The sequence below is a fragment of the Cheilinus undulatus genome, linkage group 21 (assembly GCF_018320785.1).
Source record: "Cheilinus undulatus linkage group 21, ASM1832078v1, whole genome shotgun sequence".
NCBI classification, from domain to species: Eukaryota; Metazoa; Chordata; class Actinopteri; order Labriformes; family Labridae; genus Cheilinus; species Cheilinus undulatus.
This window is the reverse complement of record NC_054885.1, coordinates 7,519,430-7,542,176: the sequence shown is the minus strand read 5'-3', so window position 1 is coordinate 7,542,176 and position 22,747 is coordinate 7,519,430. Positions and strand designations below refer to the sequence as shown.

The following is a 22,747-nucleotide window of genomic DNA, read 5'->3' as shown; positions in this document are numbered from 1 at the left end:
GTAGAGCCTTTGAAAAAAACTCAGAGGGTGATTGGATCATCGCTCTGTCTGTCACATCTTTATGGGCCAATCAGAGCAACAAAACACGTGATGTCGCAGCCGCTACCAAGGAGTAAACGCCATAGAGAACTGCACGGTGACTGTAGACTTTTGTCGTTTTTTTAATGGAAAACAACTCACTACTGTTCTTTTTCTTCTTTTAACGAAGAAATGTCGTCAAGTTCTAATAAAACGGACACTATAGCAGCATCCACGCTAATCTCTTCCACCATAACTGCACCGGCCTCTTGTCTCCGGTTGCATACTCACGACTCCACCTTGCCCGGAGGTACTGCCCCTTGACACTGATTGGTCCTGCCACAATGTGTTCCGATGGGAGCTTTGCAAGATGGATTTGCCGGGGAGAAACATGGAAACGAGCGAGTTAGTGCACACCAACTTTAGGCCCTGTTTTGTGCGTACTCAACGTTTATAAGTAAGAGACAAGATCAGCTCAGTAGAGCTGGTTGTTTGGCTCCCAAATGGCTCTTCATTTAGTACCAGTGTGGTTTTTTACACGTGGATTAAAAAATGACAAAGGAGGGAGGAAAGGAAACTCAAATGGGAGCTAGCTACTGTGGCTAATATAAAAGAACCGTTTTGTAAAATAGGCTCGTTGGTGAACGGCACGTCTTTACTTGGTCACTTACTTTACAAGGTTTATTCAGTTGATAATACAGTTTCAATTAAAATCATGTTTGTGAAAAAATAAGGAATTTTTATATGTTAAATGTTTCCATTCATTCCTAACGGCTCTCCCCATCCCTGACCCCCAACCGACAGTCAGGATCACATGATTGCCAACAACCTATTACACGGTCTCACATTAATTGATAAATCATCTGAAGTGGACGTATTTCCCAGCCCTAGGAGGAGGGGGATGCAGTGCCAGTGGGTGAGGAACAGAGCGGTGAAGGAGCGTCAGGGAGGAGCTCAGTCATGCATGTTAATGTCACACCACTCCGTGTTTCTATAGAGAGAGGAGCTCAGAGTGAGCACGTGAGCGAGCCAGCCTCACAGCCTGCAGCATCCCTGCAACACGCACTCAAAACACAGAGAGCTGAAAACATGATGAAATCTGGAGTAATATCAGCTGGGACGGGTCCAGCTGAGGTGGGTGGTGAGAATCTGTCTCCTCTCCGCTCTTTGAATTATTGATCAAACATCTTTTTAGTTTGTTTACTGCAATCTGAGAAAATCTCTGCAGCTGCTACTCAATCTCAGACTCATCATCAGTTTTGGCATGAGGCAAAGGTCAGAAAGGCCCGGGGTCTTGTGCTCTAAGGGGCCTCCAGCCATGGGCCAAATAAGTTAGCATGAAATTAAGAAATTATTTCAATAAGTACCATGAGTGTTTAGAATGGTAATAGCGTGCAAAAAAATAGAGTTTGATTGTTTATAGCATTCCCAGGGAAGCATCCCAGGAAGCTCTGCCGGAGGCCCAAGCCCATGAAAATGCCCTCCATGTCTTTATAACAAGTAAACCCTGGTAGAGCAGATCAAATCAAAGAAAGAGTGGATTTCTGTGGGATAATAAAGACAACACATGATTCTGCGTTTGCTTTAAATACAATTAAATCGGCCTCATGTTGCCTTTTACCTGGGTCCTTCAAAATAAACTCCTCAAACTCCTCATGATACCTGAAAAATAAACTTCAAAATTAACACTGGATGTGATTTATACCTGTTGGATAACAACGCAAAGAAGTCGAAGTCCTGAGCATCAAATTTTGGATAGTTCAAGATTTTAAAAATTGCAGCAAACTCCTGCTTTCAGTCTAAATTGCACAAATATGTTGGCAACTTTCAGAAAAATGTGTGGAACAGGCATGGACTGAGGGTGTTGATTTTCACCAGCTCTGCCAAGGTTTCCATATTTTGCTGTTTGATTTTAAAAACCATGCTGCACACTCCTCTCCAGCTCCACCCATCTTTCAGAATTGTTGACAATGTTTTTATGCAATTTAGACATGGCTCTTTCTTTTATAAAAGCAACTATTGGGTAAAATCTGACTACTGACCTTGAGGTCAAACACTTTAGTTTCCACGTGGAAATGTTGCCAATGAATTTGTGCAATTCTGATCACTTTATCTCATGTTTAAATATGACTGCTTTTTGTAGTTTAGTTTCAGAACTTAAAATTTTTAAAGTAACTGAGATCTTTTTTTTCTAATGCATGTTTTTGTATATGGATTGTGCAACAGATAAAATTGCCAACTTTTGTAAAATTCAGCTAAAAATTTGGGCAGCACTCTGTCTTGTGTAAACTTTTGATTAAAATGTGACTAAAGACAAACAACTTGGTTTTTTGTCAATCTTTAAAAATTGCTGGGTTAACTCCTGGACACAGTTTAATTTGCCCGACATTTGGTAATGTGGTTGGACCTGGTGTAGTGAGGGTTTTTATGAGTTCCACACACTTTTCCACATTTACAATTATGCAATTCTGAGAGTGCTCTAGTTTCAAAAATGCACTTATCTTCATTTTATTAAACTATCGCCAATTATTTTCATAAATTTGGAACACACATTGGGAAACATTTCCAAAATATTGCCAACCTGTGTATTCTTAAAAAGCAGAGCTTTACCTCACTCTCTCTTTGTTGTGGCAGCTTTTGGTTAAAACGTGTCTGAAGATCATCCATTTCTTTTTTGTTGAAATGGAAAATTGCAGGCAACTTCCACACACTGTCTAATAAATTGCAAAAATACGTCAGCAATATTTAGAAATGTGGGTGGAACTGGGAAGAGTGAGAGTTTCTCTGTTCAGTTCAACCAAACATTGCCAATGTATTTGTGCAGTTTAGACGGTGCTGTAGCTGGACGGTACTGAACAAATATATCGGCAATGGTTCCAAAATATTACCATCATATATGTAAAACTTCAGCAGTGCTCTTTTAATTTCTTTTCAGAAGCTTTTGGTTAAAATGTGACCGTAGATCAACTAATTTATTTTTATAAGAATATAAACTGCAGGCAAACTTCGATACACTATCTTAATTGCACATATTTGCGCAACTTAGACTGTACTCTGGTTATGAAAATGTAATTATTTAAACTATTACATTACTTTTTGACACTTTTGTTCATTAAATTACTGTTTTTGTTTAGAAAAAGATGGTATTTGTATAAATATATTGGCAAAAGTTTCAAAATATTGCCAACGTATCTGTACAACTGCACTGGCACTGGTTAAAATATGACTGAAGTTAATTTCTTTTTAACAGATATCCAAAGTTCCTCCATATCCAAACTCCTAAACATGGTCTAAATTACACAAAAACATTGCCAACCCTTTCCATCTGCCAGCCCTACCATCTTTTCCCAATATGTTTTTATGCAGTTCTGACAGGCCTTTTTTTTCTTTTGCAGCATGGCAAAAACTCAGCTGTTTTGGAACATAGTGTATTGTAAAAATACATTGGCAATGGTTTTAAAAAAAATTGCCAAAATATTTGTTAAACCTAAGCAGTGCACTCCCGCTTTCTCTTGCTGCAGGTATTGATTAAAACAACTGTAGATTGACTTATTTCATTTTTTATGGAAGTAATTGCAGGAAAATTTCCATAAACTACCTAAATTGCACAAAAATATTGTCAACCCTCACACTTTGCTAGCTCTTAGCTCTTTTCCAAAAGTCATCAATCTATTTGTGCAATTTTGGACAGTACTGTGGTTATGAAAACGTCATTCTTTAAATCAATTACTTCAATTTGACACTAACGGTCATTGAATCAATGGTTTTAACAGTTTTGAAACCTATGATACTGTACAGATGTTTTAGAAATTTTTCCGAAATATTACCAACATATTTGTACAACTTAGGCAGGGCTTTTTTGCTCTCTTTTGTGCCAACTTTCATAAAAATAGACCTGAAGTTAAGGTGATGTCTTTTTTAGTTATCAAAAAGTCATAGGCAGTCTCCTAAACATGGTCTGTTCGACAAAAAAACATTAACAACCCTCGATCCTTTCCAGCTCCACTATCTTTTCCTAACATTGTCAATGTTATTTTGCAATTTTGACAGTGTTTTCTGTCTCTTCAGTAGTATATGGCAAACTGTTTTTTTAACATATGGTAAAATACACATGCACTGGCAATATTTTAGAAATATTGCAATTTAGACAGTAATGTTTTTTTTTTTTAATTATATACATTGCTTTTTAATGCCATTGGTTAATAAATTAGTAAAGATTTAAGCATTTTGAAACACATGATGAAATTGTATAAATACATTTCCAGTGGTTCCAAAATGTTGCCAACATATTTGTACAACTTAGGAAACTCTCTCTACCTTCGTCTTGTGGCAGAATTTTTGTTAAAATGTGGCTTATGTCCTCCTGCACATTGTCCAATCTGCACAAAGAAGTTGGCAACATTTTAAGAAGTTGGTGGAATTGGCAGGAGTGGAATTGCAGAAAAATTGTGTGCAAACTGCTAAACATGGTCAAAATTAAGCAAAAACATAACCAACCCTTTACTCCTTTCAAGCTCCATCATCTTTTCCCAACATTGCCAGTGTTTCAGTTTTGACTGTTTTTTGTCTTTTTGCCATTTTTGTGGGAAATTTGGACTGTAGGCAGACGACTCTTTTTATTTCATTCATATTTGTACATATGTGCTATAAAATTTATGTTTTTTTTCACCATTTGTTGTTGAAATAACAGACTGTATGGTTTCAAAACCCTCATATTGAACATCGGTTCTTCACACACATGAACAAAGAGGACACAATCATCTTATTTCCATGCTTCTTTTTGCCAATCTGTTTCTTTTTATTACAAACTTAAAAAAGAATCTGAACAATAAGAAACTGCAGTAGGAAGTCCCCGTATCAAGGGGCAGCACAGAAAACAGGTCTTTGCATTTTCAGTAGTGAAAGATTCTTTCGACATCTACAGGGTGTACAAAATAGGAAAAATAATAAAATACAGGCAGGAGAGAAAGCACTATATATTTATACATCATCTGAATTATATCCGTTTTACTCTTAAATGTGAAATCTTACATAGAAAATAAACTTCTTTATGACAATGAAATATTCCAAAGTGCAAAATAAAACGCACACGTCGATATAAGCAAAGGACATCAGGGTACAAAACTCTGGTTTTCCTCTTCGATCACGTCCAGCCCTGAATGAGGAACAGCCTGTGTTTAGAGAGAAACCAACCAAGGTGGGAATCATCTTTTAAATGTACTTGCTCTAGATCAAACAAGCTTTAGCTTTTCAGACAAATGTTACTGAATTTTCCAAAGAAGCTTCCACAGGCCGTCTCAAACAGGGCTGAGTGACACTGGATCACATTCACAGCACATTCATTTCCTTCATAAACCTCCTTAACTCTGTCTGAGGAGACATTTCTATAGATATACATTTATAGTTATATTTTACTCAGGGTGTGGAGAGGTAGTAACCCCTTGAATCCTTCAGGGTCATTTAAATTATGGCGTTAGATTGCACTAAAAGAGGGTTAGCGTCTGTGTAAGTAAAGACAGTCTGGATATGGCTTCATTTTTTGGGAGGTTAAACACTTTTTCTTTAGAGAAATAGGAATAAATCTGATTTAAGTTCAAGGACACACAAACAGTCAGTACGTTTACATGCAAAGTTCAGCTGCGCCATAGTCTAGCTAGGTCATTTAAAGTGGACTGCTGTTATTGTCCCGGTACAGGCACACTCCATATATTGATGGAGGTTCGTTCTGACCCCACCACAGTAGATGGTGATACGCCTTCTTTCAGCTAGTTCCTGCTGGGCTTTTTCTAGTTGACTAGGCTAACAAGTTTGCTGCCAACAAGTTGGTCTGAAGCAAAGGTCGATCGTTTACTTGAAATTTAGGCAGCTGCTAATTAACAGTCAGCAGGATAAAACTCACAAGAATTCTGAAGTCTTAAGGGAGAATCTGCATGTCATAGTATGTACAAGAGGTCCAGTTGGGCTTGGAGCCGTGAGCATAGGCCAGAAGGGGACTGGGGATGGGGGACAATCGTGTTTCGCCATGGTAAGGAGCAAAAGGGCCTAATGCGAGATGTGAGTGCACCCAAAATCCGTCTTGATAGACATAAACCTTATGTGTCAAGGCTTCCCAGCATGGATGGAAAAAGTGGGGTTGGCAAGGTATGGTTGATCATGCTCAAGCACACAAGATGGACAAGGTGAATACTTTCTGAAAAATCAACGTGCTGCCTTGCATGATAGAGAAATCAAGGAATTTTAGGGGGACATATCTGACTAAAACAACTCAAAAGTGAGTTAAGTTGCTGTCATGTTCTCGGAATTCCGCACTCTTGACCCAGCTGTGTTTAAGAGGTAACTGTGCTCAGGTCTGGTTGGGCCTGGAGGGGGTCAAACGTGCTTCAGCAAGATATGGTGCAACAGGGCTTAGTATGAGTGCACAATAAATCCATCCTTGACTACATAAGCTTGATGCGTTATGGCCAACCTGCACAGATGGAAAAAACCAGGCTTTGGCATGGTAAGGCTGGCCATGCTCGGGTATGCAACATAGCCTGAATGCGTCATTTCTGCTGCCTTGCATAATAGAGAAATTGAGGATGTTTAAGGGGATATTCTTGACTAAAACAACTCAAAACCATGTTCCCTTAAAGCAAAGTTTCAAGCGTCGTATTACAACATAATGTGCAAAAAGCAACCGTGCTTGAGTGAGTTTCAATTGTGAACAATCTTTAACCACATTATTTGGATGTTAGTGCACCCGGGCACAGATAGACGATGTGGGCTTCATTACAGCGTGGTTCCTCATGCACCACCAGAAGCATGGGTATCCAACATGGACATGTTGTATAATCACTACAAAATGATGTATCACCTTGCATAACAGATAACCAGAGAAGTATCCGACCAAAACGACTTAAAATGAGCCACAAAATCAGTTATGTGGCATAATACAAGGTTATGATGCATGTACAAGAGGTAACCATGCTCAGGTCAGTGAGGAGGAGTTTGACTGTAGGCCAGTGGAGGACCTGGGGAAGGGGGAAATCATGCTTCGGCACGGTATAGGGGCAACTGGGTGTAGAGTGCACCTTGAGCCTAATTAGTATGATTTCTGTCAGACAAACGTGTTTAGATTTGAGTCCAGTTCCTGCCTTTTAACACAATAAACTATTTCTAACTGAATGTAAACGTACTGAGTGTTGGTCTGATTAATGTGCAAAAAGAGAGGGATAATCTGAATCAAAAGGAAGGACGAGCACAGAAAATGCATCAAATTCACAAAATGTGAATCTGACTCAAAATAAAGAGAAATGTACATTTTTGGTTTAAATGTTCTGACATATTTCAGCGTGTCCTGGATGAACAGAAAAAGTGATGCGAGCGATGTTCTCCTACACAAACCGTCTGTAAACATTCACGTCTTAAACTCCTCATCCACCTCAAGGGTTTAATACATTTACCCGTCTTATTACACTAATGCTGTACAAGGTACAATACACATTCAATACTTTTTTATCTTTATTTTGTCTCAGTTTGCATATATTCATGTTATTTAGTGAAAAAATAACCTCAGCATGTAAGAAACTAAACAAAGAATCTCAACAGAACAACTCTGTATTTACATATTCCTGCACTTTTCACGTCTTATACTCGTACAAATGTCAGTGAGAATCTGCAAAAACAAAAATATAGAAAGATTTGAAATAAATTACAAAAAAGAAACATTACAAATGCATCTTTTTCCTCTAAATCAGAGCATGAACAAAAATGAAAACTCCCCACCCCGTTCCCCTGAAAATAAAGAAATCAATCTTTTCATGCACGTGAACAAGTCCTCGGGTCATTTATTACAAAAACATTCAAATAAACCCACGATGGACAGATTCTCCTCAGCAGCCGATGTCTTTAACACAAATTAATCTCCTGTCTGAATCTCTGGAGCTGATGAGATCGTGTCATTACCAAGCAAACACACGGTTTCTGTCCGTGGGCGACACAAAGCTTCAGAGCTCAGTGATAAAATAAAGTGCTGAACAGCTCAAAATCTGAGGGTTAGACCACCCAAACCACCAAAGACATGGACCCAGCAGGTCAACGAGTACAGGAGAGACGGAACTCTGTCAATCCATCACTGAACGACACTATGATACCGCCGTTTAAACTCTCATATATTATATGTTTGATACCACAACAGCAGAAATACAAGTCCTGGACAACCATTTATGGCTGATTTATTGTGTTTTATTGTCAAAAATTGCAGACCAACTCCTGCACTTTGCCTGAATTGCACAAATTAGTAAGCAATGTTTGGAACCGGTAAAGAATGGGGAAATGTAAAAAGCAAACTGAATATCTGAAGTTTTTGTACAGAAGTTGTCACGCACATAAATGTTGGCAAAGGAAAACTGAGAAAGCAACCCATCTCGTATTCAGTGGAATTCAACGGGTTAGCAATTCCAAATGTTTCCAACATATTAGGGCAATTAAGAAAAGCTTTTATTTCAGTTTAACTGTGACTGAAGAGTTATAGATTTACCAAGTTTCTATGTATCCTTTTTTGAAACTATCGAGAATTAAAATAACATATTTTGTCTTTTGAAACATTTTTGACAACTTCAATGCACAGAAATGTTGCCAATGTTTTTGTGCAATCTTCCTCTCTTTGAAGCTTGAAGATCTAAACTTTTTTTTAACAAAAACTTTGATCTTCAACCTCTTATCTGCTGCAAGAAATAGACCTGAAGAGTTTGTTTTCGGTGTTTTGTTGCCAACAAATTTGAGCAATTTATAAAGCAATTCCTTTTTAAAATATTAACTTTTGAAGATTTTTTTCAGTACTTTTTGAGACCAGTAATTCTAAATTATAGAGACTGTCATTTTGAAACCTATATTTTAAAGGTATTTTACATTATAGCAACTAAAGTACATAAAAATGTTGCCAATGTGTGCAATCAAGACAGTGCTCTGTCTTCCTCTCATTATGGCCTGAAGATCCTTAGGTTTGTATACAACTTTGACCATAAAACTCTTATCTGCAGAAGGAGGCAGGGTTGCATGCTGTGTTTCATTGCCAATGTATTTGTGCAATTTAGAAAGCACTTCTTTGTAAACTGTGACCACCAGCTGTAGATCTTTTTGTACGTTTCTGTACTTTTTAACACCTTCAGCCGTTCAGTTTTTATCATTCGAAAACACACTGAGAGATTGTACATTTTTTACAACTTAAATAAACAAAAATGTTGCCAATGTATTTGTGCAATTAAGAAAGCGCTCCATCTTCCTCTCATTGCAACTTGAGGATCTTAAGGTTTGTATGCAACAACTTTGATCTTCAACCTCTTATCTGCAGCAGGAAATAGAAACCTGAGGTGTTCTGTGTTTTGTTGCCAACATATTTGTGCAATTTGGAGAGGAAACTAAAACTGAAACCAACAAAAACTAAAAAAAAGGGGATTTGGTCATTTTGAAACATTAAGAGACCAGACATTTTGGACAACTTTAAATTCTAGAAATGTTGCCAAAGTTTTTGTGCAACTAAAAAAGGGCCTTTTCTTTTCTCACACAGCAGCTGGAAGATCTGAGTTTTTCTCCCCCCAACTGCCTTCATGTTTTTATTTTCGCCCTCATATCTGCAGCGGGAAATAGAAGCCTGGAGTATTTTGTTGCCAACTTATTTGCGCAACTTAGACAGCCAGCTCTCTTTTCCTTTTTTCCCCTCATGGAAGCTTTTGGTCAAAATCTGACTTCATGCTTAATTGATCAAATTAAATCAAGAGTGAATTTTTAAAGTTTTGCAAAAATGTTGCCAATGTTCTAATGCAATTTAGTGCCACACCTTGTCTGCTTTATGTTTTTAAAAGGATGCATGTCTCTCTTATAAAACTGCCTTATAAGATAGATGTCATCTTCAAGCACTGGTGCTTTAAATACTACTGATGCAAAAACACAGCATGTAAATGTTGCTGATGTTTTTGTGCAATTAGGAAGGCGTTTGTTCTCTCATGCTGCAGTGAGAAGATCTGTAAATTTTCAAACAAAAGCATTCGTTTTACATCTTTATCCTCATAAGTACAGCAGACGGAAGCAGAAGCTTGAAGTGTTTATGTTCTGTGTTTTCTGTAACCGCGTGAGGAGCCGAGATCGCCCAAGAATATCAAAAAGGAGAGAGAGAGAATAGAATGGTTTAAGCTCGGCACAAACGTGTTCAGGGTTTAAAAGAGTCATTCTTAAAGCACATGGAGCCGCTCCTCCTGTTTCCTCCTCTCCCTCCTCCCTGTGTGTGTCCACTCAGAGGAAAACCTCTCCTTCATAGTCAAAGTCATGCTAAGCCATTTATCACCATCCCTGCTGCATCCCCTCCCCCTCTCCTTCGCCACCGCCCGTTCACCTTCACACACCACTGCCTGGAAAAGTGTGTGTAACTGTACGTGAGTGTGTGTAGAAAACACAACTTAGATCCCTGTGTGGATCACAGAGGTATCAACTATTTTGTTGTCTGTAAACAGGCAGATTTTAGTTTGGATTTTTACAATGACCACTGTGTCTGACAAACTCAAAAACTCTGTCATGATGATGATCAATAACGATTTACTTGTTTAATTTCAATGATGTGTGGGAGAGGAGCGAATCCATCAAAAATTACACGCAAACTCCAACAAAAACTGCACAAAAACCACAGGACTGATGGGTGTCCTTCAATCAAGGTTGTCAGATTTAACAGTCCTTTTTTAATACTATGGGTTTTAAAATGATAAAAAATCTTATTTTAATGAGTGATTGTGCCAAAAAAGTGCAATAACATAAAAAAACAGCAGGTCTTCATTCGTGACCATGAACAAAAGAAACTGCCCAATACTTGGTGTCTAGGATTTGTATTTTTGTTTTATTTCATAGTGTTTGTTGGTATCAATTTTTCAAACAAGAATGACATCCAGCTGATCTTTTACTGCGGACATTCTCAGACCAAGGTTATCAAATCTTTTCTCATTGATACTGTGTGTTGAAAACAAAATAACCTGTTATTTTTTCCCATAAATAATATCAAACACTATCGAAGCTGGAAGAGAGAGGCCTTAAAGTTGCACAAATCAGTTGGCAACGTTTGGACTAGATGGTAGAACTGGCCAGGAGTGCCTCCCTCAATATCAGCTGAAACTTTTGGCAACTGAAAATGAGAAGTTGCCCAATATTGGGCATCTAGGACTTGCTTAATAGAAAATCTTAAAAATCGTGTTTGCAACCTAAGGAGAGTGAAAATGATTTATGTTGCTCAGATCAGTTGGCAATAGAGCTGAACGATTTGAGATCATTTTAATTTTTTCCCCCGCAATATTGCAATTTATACATAATGGGTTCCTTGATATTCTTTGCTTATTGTGCAAGATTATGTGCAATTCATTTGAGCTTCCACTTAATCCAAAGTTGTCAAATCTTTTGATTCTCCAGTTCTTTTAAATACCATGAGTTCTTTTTTTTAAAGATATGTTTGGGCCTTTTTATGTCTTTAACAAAAAGGAGGAAAGTGGATAAAGTCCGAAATGGGGATGAGAGAGCAGATGAGAGACCAGAGTCGAACCTGGGCCGCCTGTGTGTATGGAGCACCACTTAACTGCTGTGTTTTAGAAACTATACAATCTAGTACTTTCCCAAAAATAATGTAAAAAAGAACCAAAGCTAAAAGCAAACCTAAGCTCTTCAATCTATTTTAAGGACAAGTTGTGAGAAGAAAAAGCACTGTTATAGTACAAACACATCAGCAATGTTACCATGCAGAAATGTTGCAAGCTTTTTGTGCCATTTTAATAGTGCAGGAGTTGGGCTGCAGATTTTTGCTATTATAAATAATAAAGTAAAGAATATTAGGTGTCAGATTTGTTTTGCTTTATCAAACATTAATCAATACTGTTTGATTTTTAGAATATATCAAAGTTTAAACTGTGCCTTCATGACATCCCTATGGGATACATTCTCCTGTATATAATCTCTTCTCCCTCCATCACTCTCATTGCCTCTACGCCTCATCATGCACGCTTTCTGCAGACGTTAAACTGCTCCGATAAACACCGGCTGACAACAACAGCGTCAGATTGTTCTTGTGCATGAGAAACACTGAGCCAAAACAAAACAGAACACACACAGTCACACACACCCTCTCTGTTTGTGGCATGTGGGTCGGAGCAGATTGCAGAACAAAGTGCTGAGCTCTCCACAGCCGTCGCTCTCTGTAGGACTTGGCCATCTTTCTCACAGAGCCAGCCAACTCAGCGCTACTGGACTACGAATCCCGACATTCAATGCAAAATGATCAACATGAAGAGACTGGCAACGACTCAAGGTAGAAAAATCCCCTCCCTTCCTCCCTCCCCGTAACAAACGCTAACACACAGAAAGTGAAGAACCAGAGGAGGCGGGGCCAAAACAAACACAACCTGTTTAAATCTGTGTAATAAACGGATCCTTAGCTTGTGTTAGTGTGACAACTTCATTTAGAAAACAGAGCTCCTCCCACGCCCGTCAAACCTGTCCAGGTTACAGATGGAGGCTCAGTTAGCCAGCACCACTGGCTGGAAGGACTGGGCGGGATATTGCAGGTTGTAGTTTCCTAATCCATCCACAAACGGCGCCTTCTCCATGAATGGGATCCCGCTGCCGCTGCTGCTCATGATGCCCACGTTTTGAGCCGGAGGAGGGCTGGAGAAAGGGTCGAAGGATGGGTGGGTGGCAACGGTGTGGGCTGGTTGGAATGGAGTGGCGTGGGGCTGTATGGGCGGGGCGTCGGTTTCAAAGTAAAGGGGGGCAGGGGATCCTGGGTAGACGAACTCTTTGGCGTTAGGGGAAAGCTGGCTGGCGAGCGGCGTTCCGAGCGAGTGCAGCGACAGAGACAGCGGCTTGTGCTTCAGCAGCTCTGGGGCTGAGATGGTGGTCGGGGAGCGTGACAGCATCCTCTGAGCAGAGCCGGCTGTTGACCCCGCCCCGCTGCTCTTCTTCATCTTGGTGGAGCCGAATTTGGTGGCGGCGAAGCTGGCGGTGGTGAAGGTGATGGGCTGAGGCCGGGCGGCAGGGAGAGTGGCGGGCGGCTGCTGAGCAGGGAGGTAGGGCAGCCCGCTGCTGGGAGGAGACGGGGTAGAGGTGTTGGAGGAGTGGACGGCAGGGTCAGTTGGCGTGCTGGCGCTGGGGTAGGTGAAGAGAGTGGAGCAGGGTGGGGCTGACAGCGGCGTTGGTGAGCTGGAGAGTGAGGGCATGAGGGCAGGAGACGCTTGACTTCCAACAGGAACAAACACCTGAGCGTCAGGGTTAAAACCCACACTCTTCGCTTCCTCTGTCTCCACATCACCTTTCCCATCTGACTCCGCCCCCTCACTGTCACAGCCGAGGCCCGGCGGATCCTCCAGGTACAACACCTTCACGGCACCCTTCTCCCCGATCTGATAAGACACCTCATAAGGGTCGATCCACACGCTCAGCTCTGCAGGGACGTTAGCACGCACCTCCTCCGTGTCTAGACCACTCCTCTTCGCTGCCAGCTCCACTACAGGGTCCCGTGGCGCCCCCAGGTGGATGCAACGGAAAGCAGAGCCTCTGAGGGGGGCTTCAGGGTACCAGTGACCCTCAAAGCGTGACATCAGGATCCTCTCCAGCTCCTCGCCAAACAGGTCGGCTCGACGGCGAGGCAGCTTGTTGTACAGGTAGGACACAATGAAGTTCAGCGCCACCTTTACTTCCAGATGCATGATTGCACGTGGTGAGCGCTGTGGCAAGCGCCGTGACGGAGAGAAGAGATCAGAGACGATGCCGAGTGCGGGGATGAGACAAACAGTGCCCTCTGGTTTACTGTAAAGTGTGTGACTGTTTTACTGTCGTCATGGTGAAGGCACCTCCAAGGTCTGTCAGCACGCCGTTGGTCACGGAGACGATTTCAGGTCCAACCTGGGAAGAAAAAGACAAGAATAGCGTCAGCTAACTGAGAACTAGAGGGAGATGAAAGAGGATGATGGGAAAAGATGAGGAGGCAAATGTGGAAAAATCCCATAAAGACAGTCAGTGGGAGACTTTATACTTTACAGTCAAGCTTTACTGAATGAGCAATGAGGGAACTGCTGGAGATAACATCAGTCCTTTTGGTTGCAAAAGCAATAATTGAAAAAAATCCCATCTGCTGGTAAAGCTGTTTAGTAAATGTAATTATTAAGGCTGCTTGATTAAGGCAGAAATCATCATTACATTTATTCTGACTGATGTTAAGATCAAATATTAAACATGTGTCACGGTGTTTTTGAAGAAATTATGTACACCTGTGGCCAGCATTTAACACTGAAACCACAAATGACAAATTCTATAGCTAAAGCATGTGCATCACAACATGTGGGAAAGTATTTGTTAAGTCCTGGTGTCCACAGCTGACATTTCTGCACCGGCAGTTCTTGTTTTCAGTAAAAAGCCAGTGTAGTCCAGCATCTCAGCATTCAGCAACCTGAGTGCAAAAACATCCTGGATGTCAGCTTTTTCTTTCGCAGCGCTCTCAATTATAAAAAGTTCAACTTTTAGAACAGCTTCATTCTTGTCAATGTCCTTCCTCTTTTACCAGCCAGGCCTGGGTGATGAATTGATTTTATCAATTAATCATTTGTGGGAAATTTAAATATGGAATAAGTAAAATCTAGATTTTCTCTTTATCTATTTCCGCTGTGTCCTTTGGGCTTTGTCTGGTTGAAAACAGAGCAACTTGTCAGAAATGCCTCATAGTAAAGGAAAATATTTGGACTTTTTTGCTCGACTTACTCTTTCTGCCTCAACAGACGCATTAAAACACACATGCATTTAAGCAGGCAATTCTCCTTCTACATAGCGTTTCCCTTAAAGAGTAAAAGTGGGCGACCTGCTTGGTTCATCTAACACCATTTAGGCATTTTTATTTGCTTTATACAAACAGGATCACTTTTCATATAAGGCTTCCCATACGTAATGAGTGGTAAAGCTTCCTGTGTCCCAGAGTCATGGATGTGCCAATGGAGGCTCGATTAGTTTATAGCATGGGTCATCGACCACATCTGTATGAGGGCCTGCTTTTACTTGGAAGACGCTGAAGGGGCCAGACTGCCCAAGAACTAAATTTAACCAAATATGTTTCCAAAATTAACATATAATTGTTTAATTAATTTTTTATTGAAAAATGTAAACAATGTTTTGCCTTTGGCAGTGAGATCAGTCCCAGTCGCCTAAACTGCAGCTACCGCTAGGGGGCGATTGCGGTATTTTGGTTATATAAATCTAGGGCTCGTGTCCTTCACTGGGTTTGATACTAAAATGCTGTGTTGTGATTGGTGGGGAAATTGGTCAGGAAACGAGTCTATTGATGTGGTTCTCTGACAGCAAAAAATTGAACCCGCAAAGTGCCTAAAGTGGAAAACAGCCACTCTAATCAAGAACGAATTCATGAGTATTTCTTTATCGTGTATCATATTCTCTAATAATGACTGATGGGTGGATTTCTGTAAAATGGATCAAACTTCAAGGCAACATTTAAAGCCTATTGTGGTTTTTTTTTTTTAATTAACATACCCTAAATACCACAACATATTTTTCCTCTGCACATTTTTTTATTTAAAAAAAAAATCCTCTGGGGGCTGTATGGGAAGCTGTGACGGGGTTGATTCTGCCCCCGGGCCGCCAGTTGATGATCCCTGATCTATATTATCATATAGCCCACCAAATAATCTTCAGATCATTATTAACAGGATCACCTGTTTTGACCTATGCTGTGTCATTTAAGAGCACATAGACAGAAATATTTAACCGATGTGAAGTGAAATTTTAAAAAAAGTCTGTTGGTAAGACCTTTACGACCATAAGGCATCGTCTTTTCTCTCTTCTGCTCTCTGTCTGAAACAGACACCAACCTTTATATAAACATTTTAACGAGATAACAGAGACACTTATAGTTATTTTTGCTGACTGGTGAATTAAACAGGCAGCAGGAGTTGATGTTTAAATGAGGGACAGCAGAGACGCTCTCAGCGCCACTTCAATACAAAAAGCCTGCATCTTCACATTGAGTTTAACATGTTTTTTTCTACGGCTTCATGATATTTGATATTTTGCCGATAAATGATATGCCGATACTCACAGGTTACTTTTAGACGATACTGATATCGATATCAATACTCAAACATGTATTTTAGACCTAAAACTTCAGTCTTTTAAAGACATTTTAATGCATATGGATGAAGAAAGAAACAACTTGTGTACTTAAAACATCTGACATTCACAGCCAAAAAAAAAAAAAAGGTTTTAAATATAAAATTTAAAATTTAAATTTTGATATCAGGCCAATATAAAGTTGTTTATAAAGGATCTTGGTCGAATGAAAGTATAAAAACCAACCAAGAAGTTCGAAAATGTAAGCCCTTAAACTGGGTTTGGTGAAATAAAACGCATTTTTATTTTTAGGCCATGTTGTAGAGGATTATTACCAACCAATCACAATCAAGATGGGGGAGGGCGCTATGGCACCAGCTTTGTCAACAACAATGGCGGAAAAGAGAGATGGATCTGAGTCGTCTTTTGAATGCACAATCTCCAGAGTCTTTTTCGTTATTTTTATAATTTCTTGGTGATGTTTTCTTTTAAATAAAGGAAATATTAACCACACAGAGATATGAAAACAGAGTTATGGATCCTAGAGAGGAAAGTGGAGGTGGACTTTCATAACCCCGCAACAAACGCTGGTGAAAAACGCTCTGAAACAGGAAGCGCAAAAGGTGCTGGCTATGTCCACAGGTTGTTGATCTCAGGTTTCTTGATGCCATGATTGTGGGGAGCTTTAATCATAATCCAAATTAAAACTTACTTAATCATTTAGCAAAGTATTATTTAAGCAAAACTGTCTGATTTATTTTAGCATCTCCCTTAAAGGTCACAGCTCTGATGTAAAAACATCGGCAGGTTAGAGCGCAGTAGGGTTAGTGCTTGAAACAACATAAAGAAGGCACTTTTAGTCTCATACTAACCTATTATATCCCTTCTATTCTGAACTGTGACAGTAAAAATGAATCCAAATAGGAGATTTTACTTCCTTTTTTATTCTTAATTATTCTCAGATATTTAAAAGGGCACAAAAGGCCTACCACAAAGGCCTAAGTCATAAAATCACATGCAGTTTAGAAGAGAAAAAATGCCGTACATTTGTTTGATGTGTAAACACTGCTGATGGATGAAGGGAAAGCGTCACATTTCACCAGATCTACAGGCTCACACTGTTTGGTTCATAAATAGTTGAGAAGACTTGTTCTTATTCAGCTCCATGTTCTATATTTTGGGTTTATGGTCTGCAGGATGTTCTGATGGATGTAACAGATGCTGTGGCCTTCATAAATCCTTTATAATCTGAATGTGATCCCATGGAGCCGCTCCTGCTCACAGCTGAAACACTCACAGTCTGCTCTGCAGGCAGAAACACGCCGATCTCACCTTTGCATACAGAAAATACAGTTATAAAAACAAGAATCACAGAGAAACTGGTGTAAAATGGAAGGACAGTAAGCTGGCGCCACAGAACACCATTTCCCATCATGCAGTGCACGTGACCACCCCCTTCCCTTCCCCCTCATACTCAGGCACACAAACAATTCAGTCACATTGACTTCTCAGGCAGATGGGATTCAGCAGCTCAGATTAGAAAGACGCCTCGATTAAACACAATTCTGATGTTCTCGCAGATAAACGTGCACAGACTTAAACACGCCTGCAGGACGGAGCGCTCCACGCCACGTTTACATCAACCCTTCTCACGTGAAGAAGGTGACATTGAAGGAGAAGGTGGGGGTGGTCAGAATGGATATAAATAGGCACAGGCGGTTTTACCATTAGGCTAAGGTGGGATATGGCATGGGCTTTCATGCACCAAGAGGCCTCAAGGCAAAATAGGTGCAAGTCATATGCATCAAAAATGACTTCAATTATTGGGACAAGTATTTAGAATGTAAATAAGGTGCCCAGAGTGAACGGAGCAGCATCAAAATGGAGTTTGATATTCATAAAATTGACCTGGGGAAGAATCCATGGACGCATATGAGGTTCAAACCCCCTAAAATGCTGTACTGTGTCTTCATATCAAGGCAATATGCCTGTATAGAAATATCAAAGCCATAAAAATGTGATTGACATGATGATTTACACAGAAGAAGAGTTGCACCTTGCCTTGAGACATGTTTACTACTCTGACTTCAAGTTATATTACTCATAAAAGAACTTATGAGCAAGAAATGCTAGCTCACATTTATGTCCTGCAGTCAGTCATATGGCATTACTTTGAAGAGAAATGCTTCAAAATATTCCTTTTCACAAGCTACTATTGCTCTTGCAAAAACAAAGAAGGGGCTCTTTTAGGTCTTTGCCCAGGGCGCCCTGTAAATAAGAATTATTATGCATAATTTGTGGATAAATTCCTCTAAAGTAAAAACATGAGATAATATAGAAAAAAGATGTCTGAGGAGAAGAGAACAGTCCATCAGCTGCACAGCACCAGCACCACAGGGTGCACTCACGCTGCACACAGCCTCTGCTGCATTTTAAGGCTCTTATTATAGAAAAGTAAGATACATTCAATGTCATCCAATGACATAACACAGATCAGCGTGCATGATGAGCAGATTTGATGCTTTTAGAGTGGAATAAAGGATATGATCATCACCTAAACCTTGAAATGTCCCTAAAATCTTTAGTGTAATAAATACTTTTGATGGGTTTCTATTCGTCAGCTGCAGGTTCCTTACCTAGCTCGCCGGCTTTATTTCACAGGCCTGATGCTGCAGCTCTGAGCAGCAGCTATTTTTGTTTACATGGTCTCATTATGAGAGCTGCACAGCGTGCAAAGCTGCAGAGTCCACTGCATGCCTGAGTTTATCTGCTGTGAGGCACATGCACTGTAATCTGACAAAAAAAAGCACAAAAAGACACATGAATACAAAAGCCCCTTCAGGAATATCAGGATTTATGATTGTGAGTGAAAGATAGGATCAATTAAAATGAATCTAAAAGGGCATTTTTAGAATTGCTTTGTGACAGCTGAATGCTCCTTTAAGAAATTTTTAAGTCTTTTACATGCACAAGGGAAGCACTAGATCAAATAAAGGAGGGGAATAGGAGAGAGGATGGCGATGGTGTGGAAATGTCCTGCAGGTTTGCATGTGAGCTGACAGGCTGAGATAATGAGCAGCAGCAGGGTCTACCTGCACATTAATGCTGTGTTTCAGTGAGAGGGAGCTGGAGCAGAGAGGACTATGGCTTATCTAAAGGAGACTATGAATGTTGATTTAAATGAAAAGCTGAGCAGCTTTGGACCAACTGTGTGCTCGGTGTGAGGGGGAGGAGAGCCCCTCCTCAGCATTAACATCCTCCATAACATTAAAGATGGCTGGGAATAAAGGTGACAGCTACACAGGCGGACGGAGGGTCGATTTATCAAACATAAAAAGGACGAAAGAGAAGATTAGCATTTATTTATGGAGTGTTTTCCGTCAGTCATTCATAACAATTGGCGCGTTTTAATGGAGACAAACCCCAACACAGAAACATGCTGTTCACATAAACAAATCCACATGAAATAAAAATACATTTTCACATTCAGGTATAAAAATAGCGTCTGCTAATCTGCTTACATTATACCACTCACCTTTCCTTATTGATGCACAGCTAGCTCGACTCCGTCGTTCGCTTTAAATTCCCGTTTTATCCCGTTATTTCTCGTTAAATCGACTCGGTGTTTCTGCTGATTACTGATAAATATCTAAACTTCGATTTTAAACGGATTTAATCCGCTGTCATGGTCTCCAAATGAATAAACAGCCTCTCTTTCTCTTCCAGCTGACTCTCATGGAGGATCCACACAAACTTTACTGTTTGACAACCCGGCGTATTTATACACTCTGTGACTCGCCCACACGCCCCTAACGGTTGGGACTACTTTCTTCATCCTCTAATAACTGCTGATTAATTAACTTCTCAACATAAAGAAATACATAAAGGTGTTTACCAGCTTGTAAATAAATAATCCAATAAAAGGACAACCTTAACTTTAATATAAACCACTTAATGATTAAAAGAATATAAATAATCGTATCAGTAGCCTTTTCTCTCACTGAGAACACATCAAGCCATGGTGGTAGCAGAAAATAACTGCGCCACAACATCATTTTTCTTTTACCTTTTATAGTTTTAATATAACCCACCTTACCTATCAAGCTCTAGTTCAATTTGCGGAGGGATATGTGTACTTTGCTGCACAGTGCTGCTAAAAATATAAACGGTGATAGCAACAGAGTCCTGATTGGCTGAGAGGGGGGAGGACCTGCAGGTTATTGGACTGAAGCGTCCATTCGCAGCTACGAGAACCTGACTTTACCAGGGGATTGTGGGAAATGATGTTCTGAGCTCTAAATGAGACAAAAATGATAATTACATAAAGTATAAATGACTTGAGCGTCAGCATTGTGTGAACTATTATTCTATATGCTTATAGACTTGTAATCATCACCATTTAAAATATTTTGTGTTTATCTGTTTCATTGGACATTATCTGTATGAACAAACAGGGAAGCCTTGATTTATATACTGTATGCTTACATATAAATGGAAATAAAAATGTTATCATATATTAGGCACAAAATAGTTCTGTGTATATTTAACAGATGCATGACTTGTTTTTTTATTCCTATCTTTCTTTGTTTCTTTCCTTCTATTTAAAGTATAAATATTTCACAGTCATTCATTTGAACATGTTGCACATATTTGCCTGAAGTAAGCTGTGAAGACTGAACTTGTGACATTTTTAAAAGCAGTTTAACACCTGTCTACAAAACCCCATTCCAAAAATGTCGGGACATAGAAAATTAAGTGTAAAAAACAGTGATTTGCCAATCCTTGTCAACCTATATTCAGCTGAATACAGAAGAAAGACAACATATGGTGTGTTTGAACTGATAAATATTTCTGCTTTTTTTATATACAGACATCCAGGATTTGATGCCTACAAAAAAGTTGGGACAAGAGCAAGGGTAGACTGGGGAAGTTGAGGAATACTCAGAAAGTAAGTCAGTTAATTGGGAACAGGAGATATTACCATGATTCTGTATAAAAGGAGCACTCCTAAAAGGCTCAGTCATTCATAATCAACAGTGATACGAGGTTCTCCACTGTTGTAGCTATTCACATCATTCCTTTTGTTTGATAATTTTACATTTATTCATTATTTTTTTGGGGAGAATTTAAGGATTAATTTTGATACAGCTAATGTTATCGTATAGAGTAATTAATTATTGATTGGGGCTTTTGTTTTGATATATTTGGTAGTTTTGCACAAGGTGACGTCTATATTATGGGCAGGTAGGATAGGATGGGCGTGCACCGGGGAAGGTGAATGGTTTTTTTACCAGGAAGGCATGAGTCAGGAAGGCGGAGAACGCTAATTGTTTGTGAGAAGCTTTTGTGAATAAACGCCTCAAAAGTTATAATTTTTGCATGGACATTGACATTTTTGATCCTGCGTAAGATCTACTATCCCCGGGCCACAGTGGTCGCTTTGATTTTTTTGAGTTTTGAAATTGTTTGTTAATTGAAAAGAACAAATCGCCGCTATATCCACTTTTGTGGATAAAAAACAGTTTGAGAACAATGCTCCTGAGCATGCAGCTGCAATGCAATGGTCGCTGCCTTTACAGGTCTAAGTAAAGACTCTGTCATGCAAGGCCAAAGCCGTATATCAACACCCAGAAGTGTTGCTGATTTCTCTGGACTTAAGTTCATCTGAGATGGACTGACCTAAAATGGAAAAGTGTGCCATGGTCTGACGAGTCCACATTTCAAATTGTTTTGGGGATTAATGGACATTGAGTCCTCTTGGCCAAAGAGGAAAAGGATTATGCAGATTGTTTTCAACAAAAAGGTCAAAAGCCAGCATTTGTGGCGGTGTGGGTGTATTAGTCCCCATTGGTCGCTTGCACATCTGTGAAGTCAACAATAATGCTGAGATATGCATGAAGTTTTTGGAGCAATCAGGGTGATGTCTTTTCCAGGAACTTTCCTGTTTATTTCAGCGAGATGATGCCAAGCAACATTCTGCACGAGTTACAACAGCATGGCTTCACAGTAAGGGTGAAGGTACTAGACTTGTCAAACTATTCTACAGTTCAGACTCGTCTCCCATTGACAATGTATGGTACATTATGAAGAGGGAAACATAACAGAAGTCTTCACTGTTGCAAAACTCAAGATGTACAACAAGAAAGAATCAATTCCACTTTTAATACTTCAACAATCAGAGTCTTCAGTCCCCAGATGTTTATAGAGTGTTTAATCCCGTTTAACATAATGTCCCAACCTTTTGGAATTTGAGTTTGTGTTTAAATGTGCCTTTATTTAATCTATGTTTAAATAAATGTAAGTGCAAATATGCCAGACAACAGCAATCCTAACAACTTTTAGTTTCTTTATTAGAGGACAGTTGTGGTTATTTTGCAGAAAACAGCTGCAACATTACAGAAGGGATCTGCAGTGAATGATGTCTGCATCCATGTGGCTTTATAAGACAAAATTGCCTGGGGCCTCATGCACCAGTGGGGTCTGAAGGCATGGGCAAGGGTGTGCATCAAATGCTTCAATGATAAAAATGATTATCTAGACTGTAAATAAGTTTCTCACTGTGCATAAGATAACTTCAAAATGGAGTCTCAGAGCCCAATATTCCCTAGGAAAG

General features: G+C 39.7%; 1 protein-coding gene across 3 annotated transcripts; it reads right to left on the bottom strand.

Annotated features, from left to right (window-relative positions):
* Positions 1 to 4,792: 4,792 nt before the first annotated feature.
* LOC121529291 (protein Tob2) lies at positions 4,793 to 19,895 on the bottom strand. 3 transcript variants are annotated; one of them, XM_041817092.1, is made up of 3 exons: positions 19,670 to 19,895; positions 18,771 to 18,927; positions 4,793 to 13,926 (listed from the first exon to the last, which is right to left on the bottom strand). In XM_041817092.1, the coding sequence occupies exon 3, from the start codon at positions 13,728 to 13,730 to the stop codon at positions 12,543 to 12,545; it is 1,188 nt and encodes a 395-aa protein (XP_041673026.1). In that variant the 5' UTR covers positions 13,731 to 13,926; positions 18,771 to 18,927; positions 19,670 to 19,895; the 3' UTR covers positions 4,793 to 12,542. The 3 variants fall into 3 exon arrangements, 2 of the variants coding, with proteins under 2 accessions (XP_041673026.1, XP_041673027.1); XR_005993567.1 differs by lacking the exon at positions 4,793 to 13,926 and adding an exon at positions 17,059 to 17,466; XM_041817093.1 differs by lacking the exon at positions 18,771 to 18,927.
* Positions 19,896 to 22,747: the final 2,852 nt, after the last annotated feature.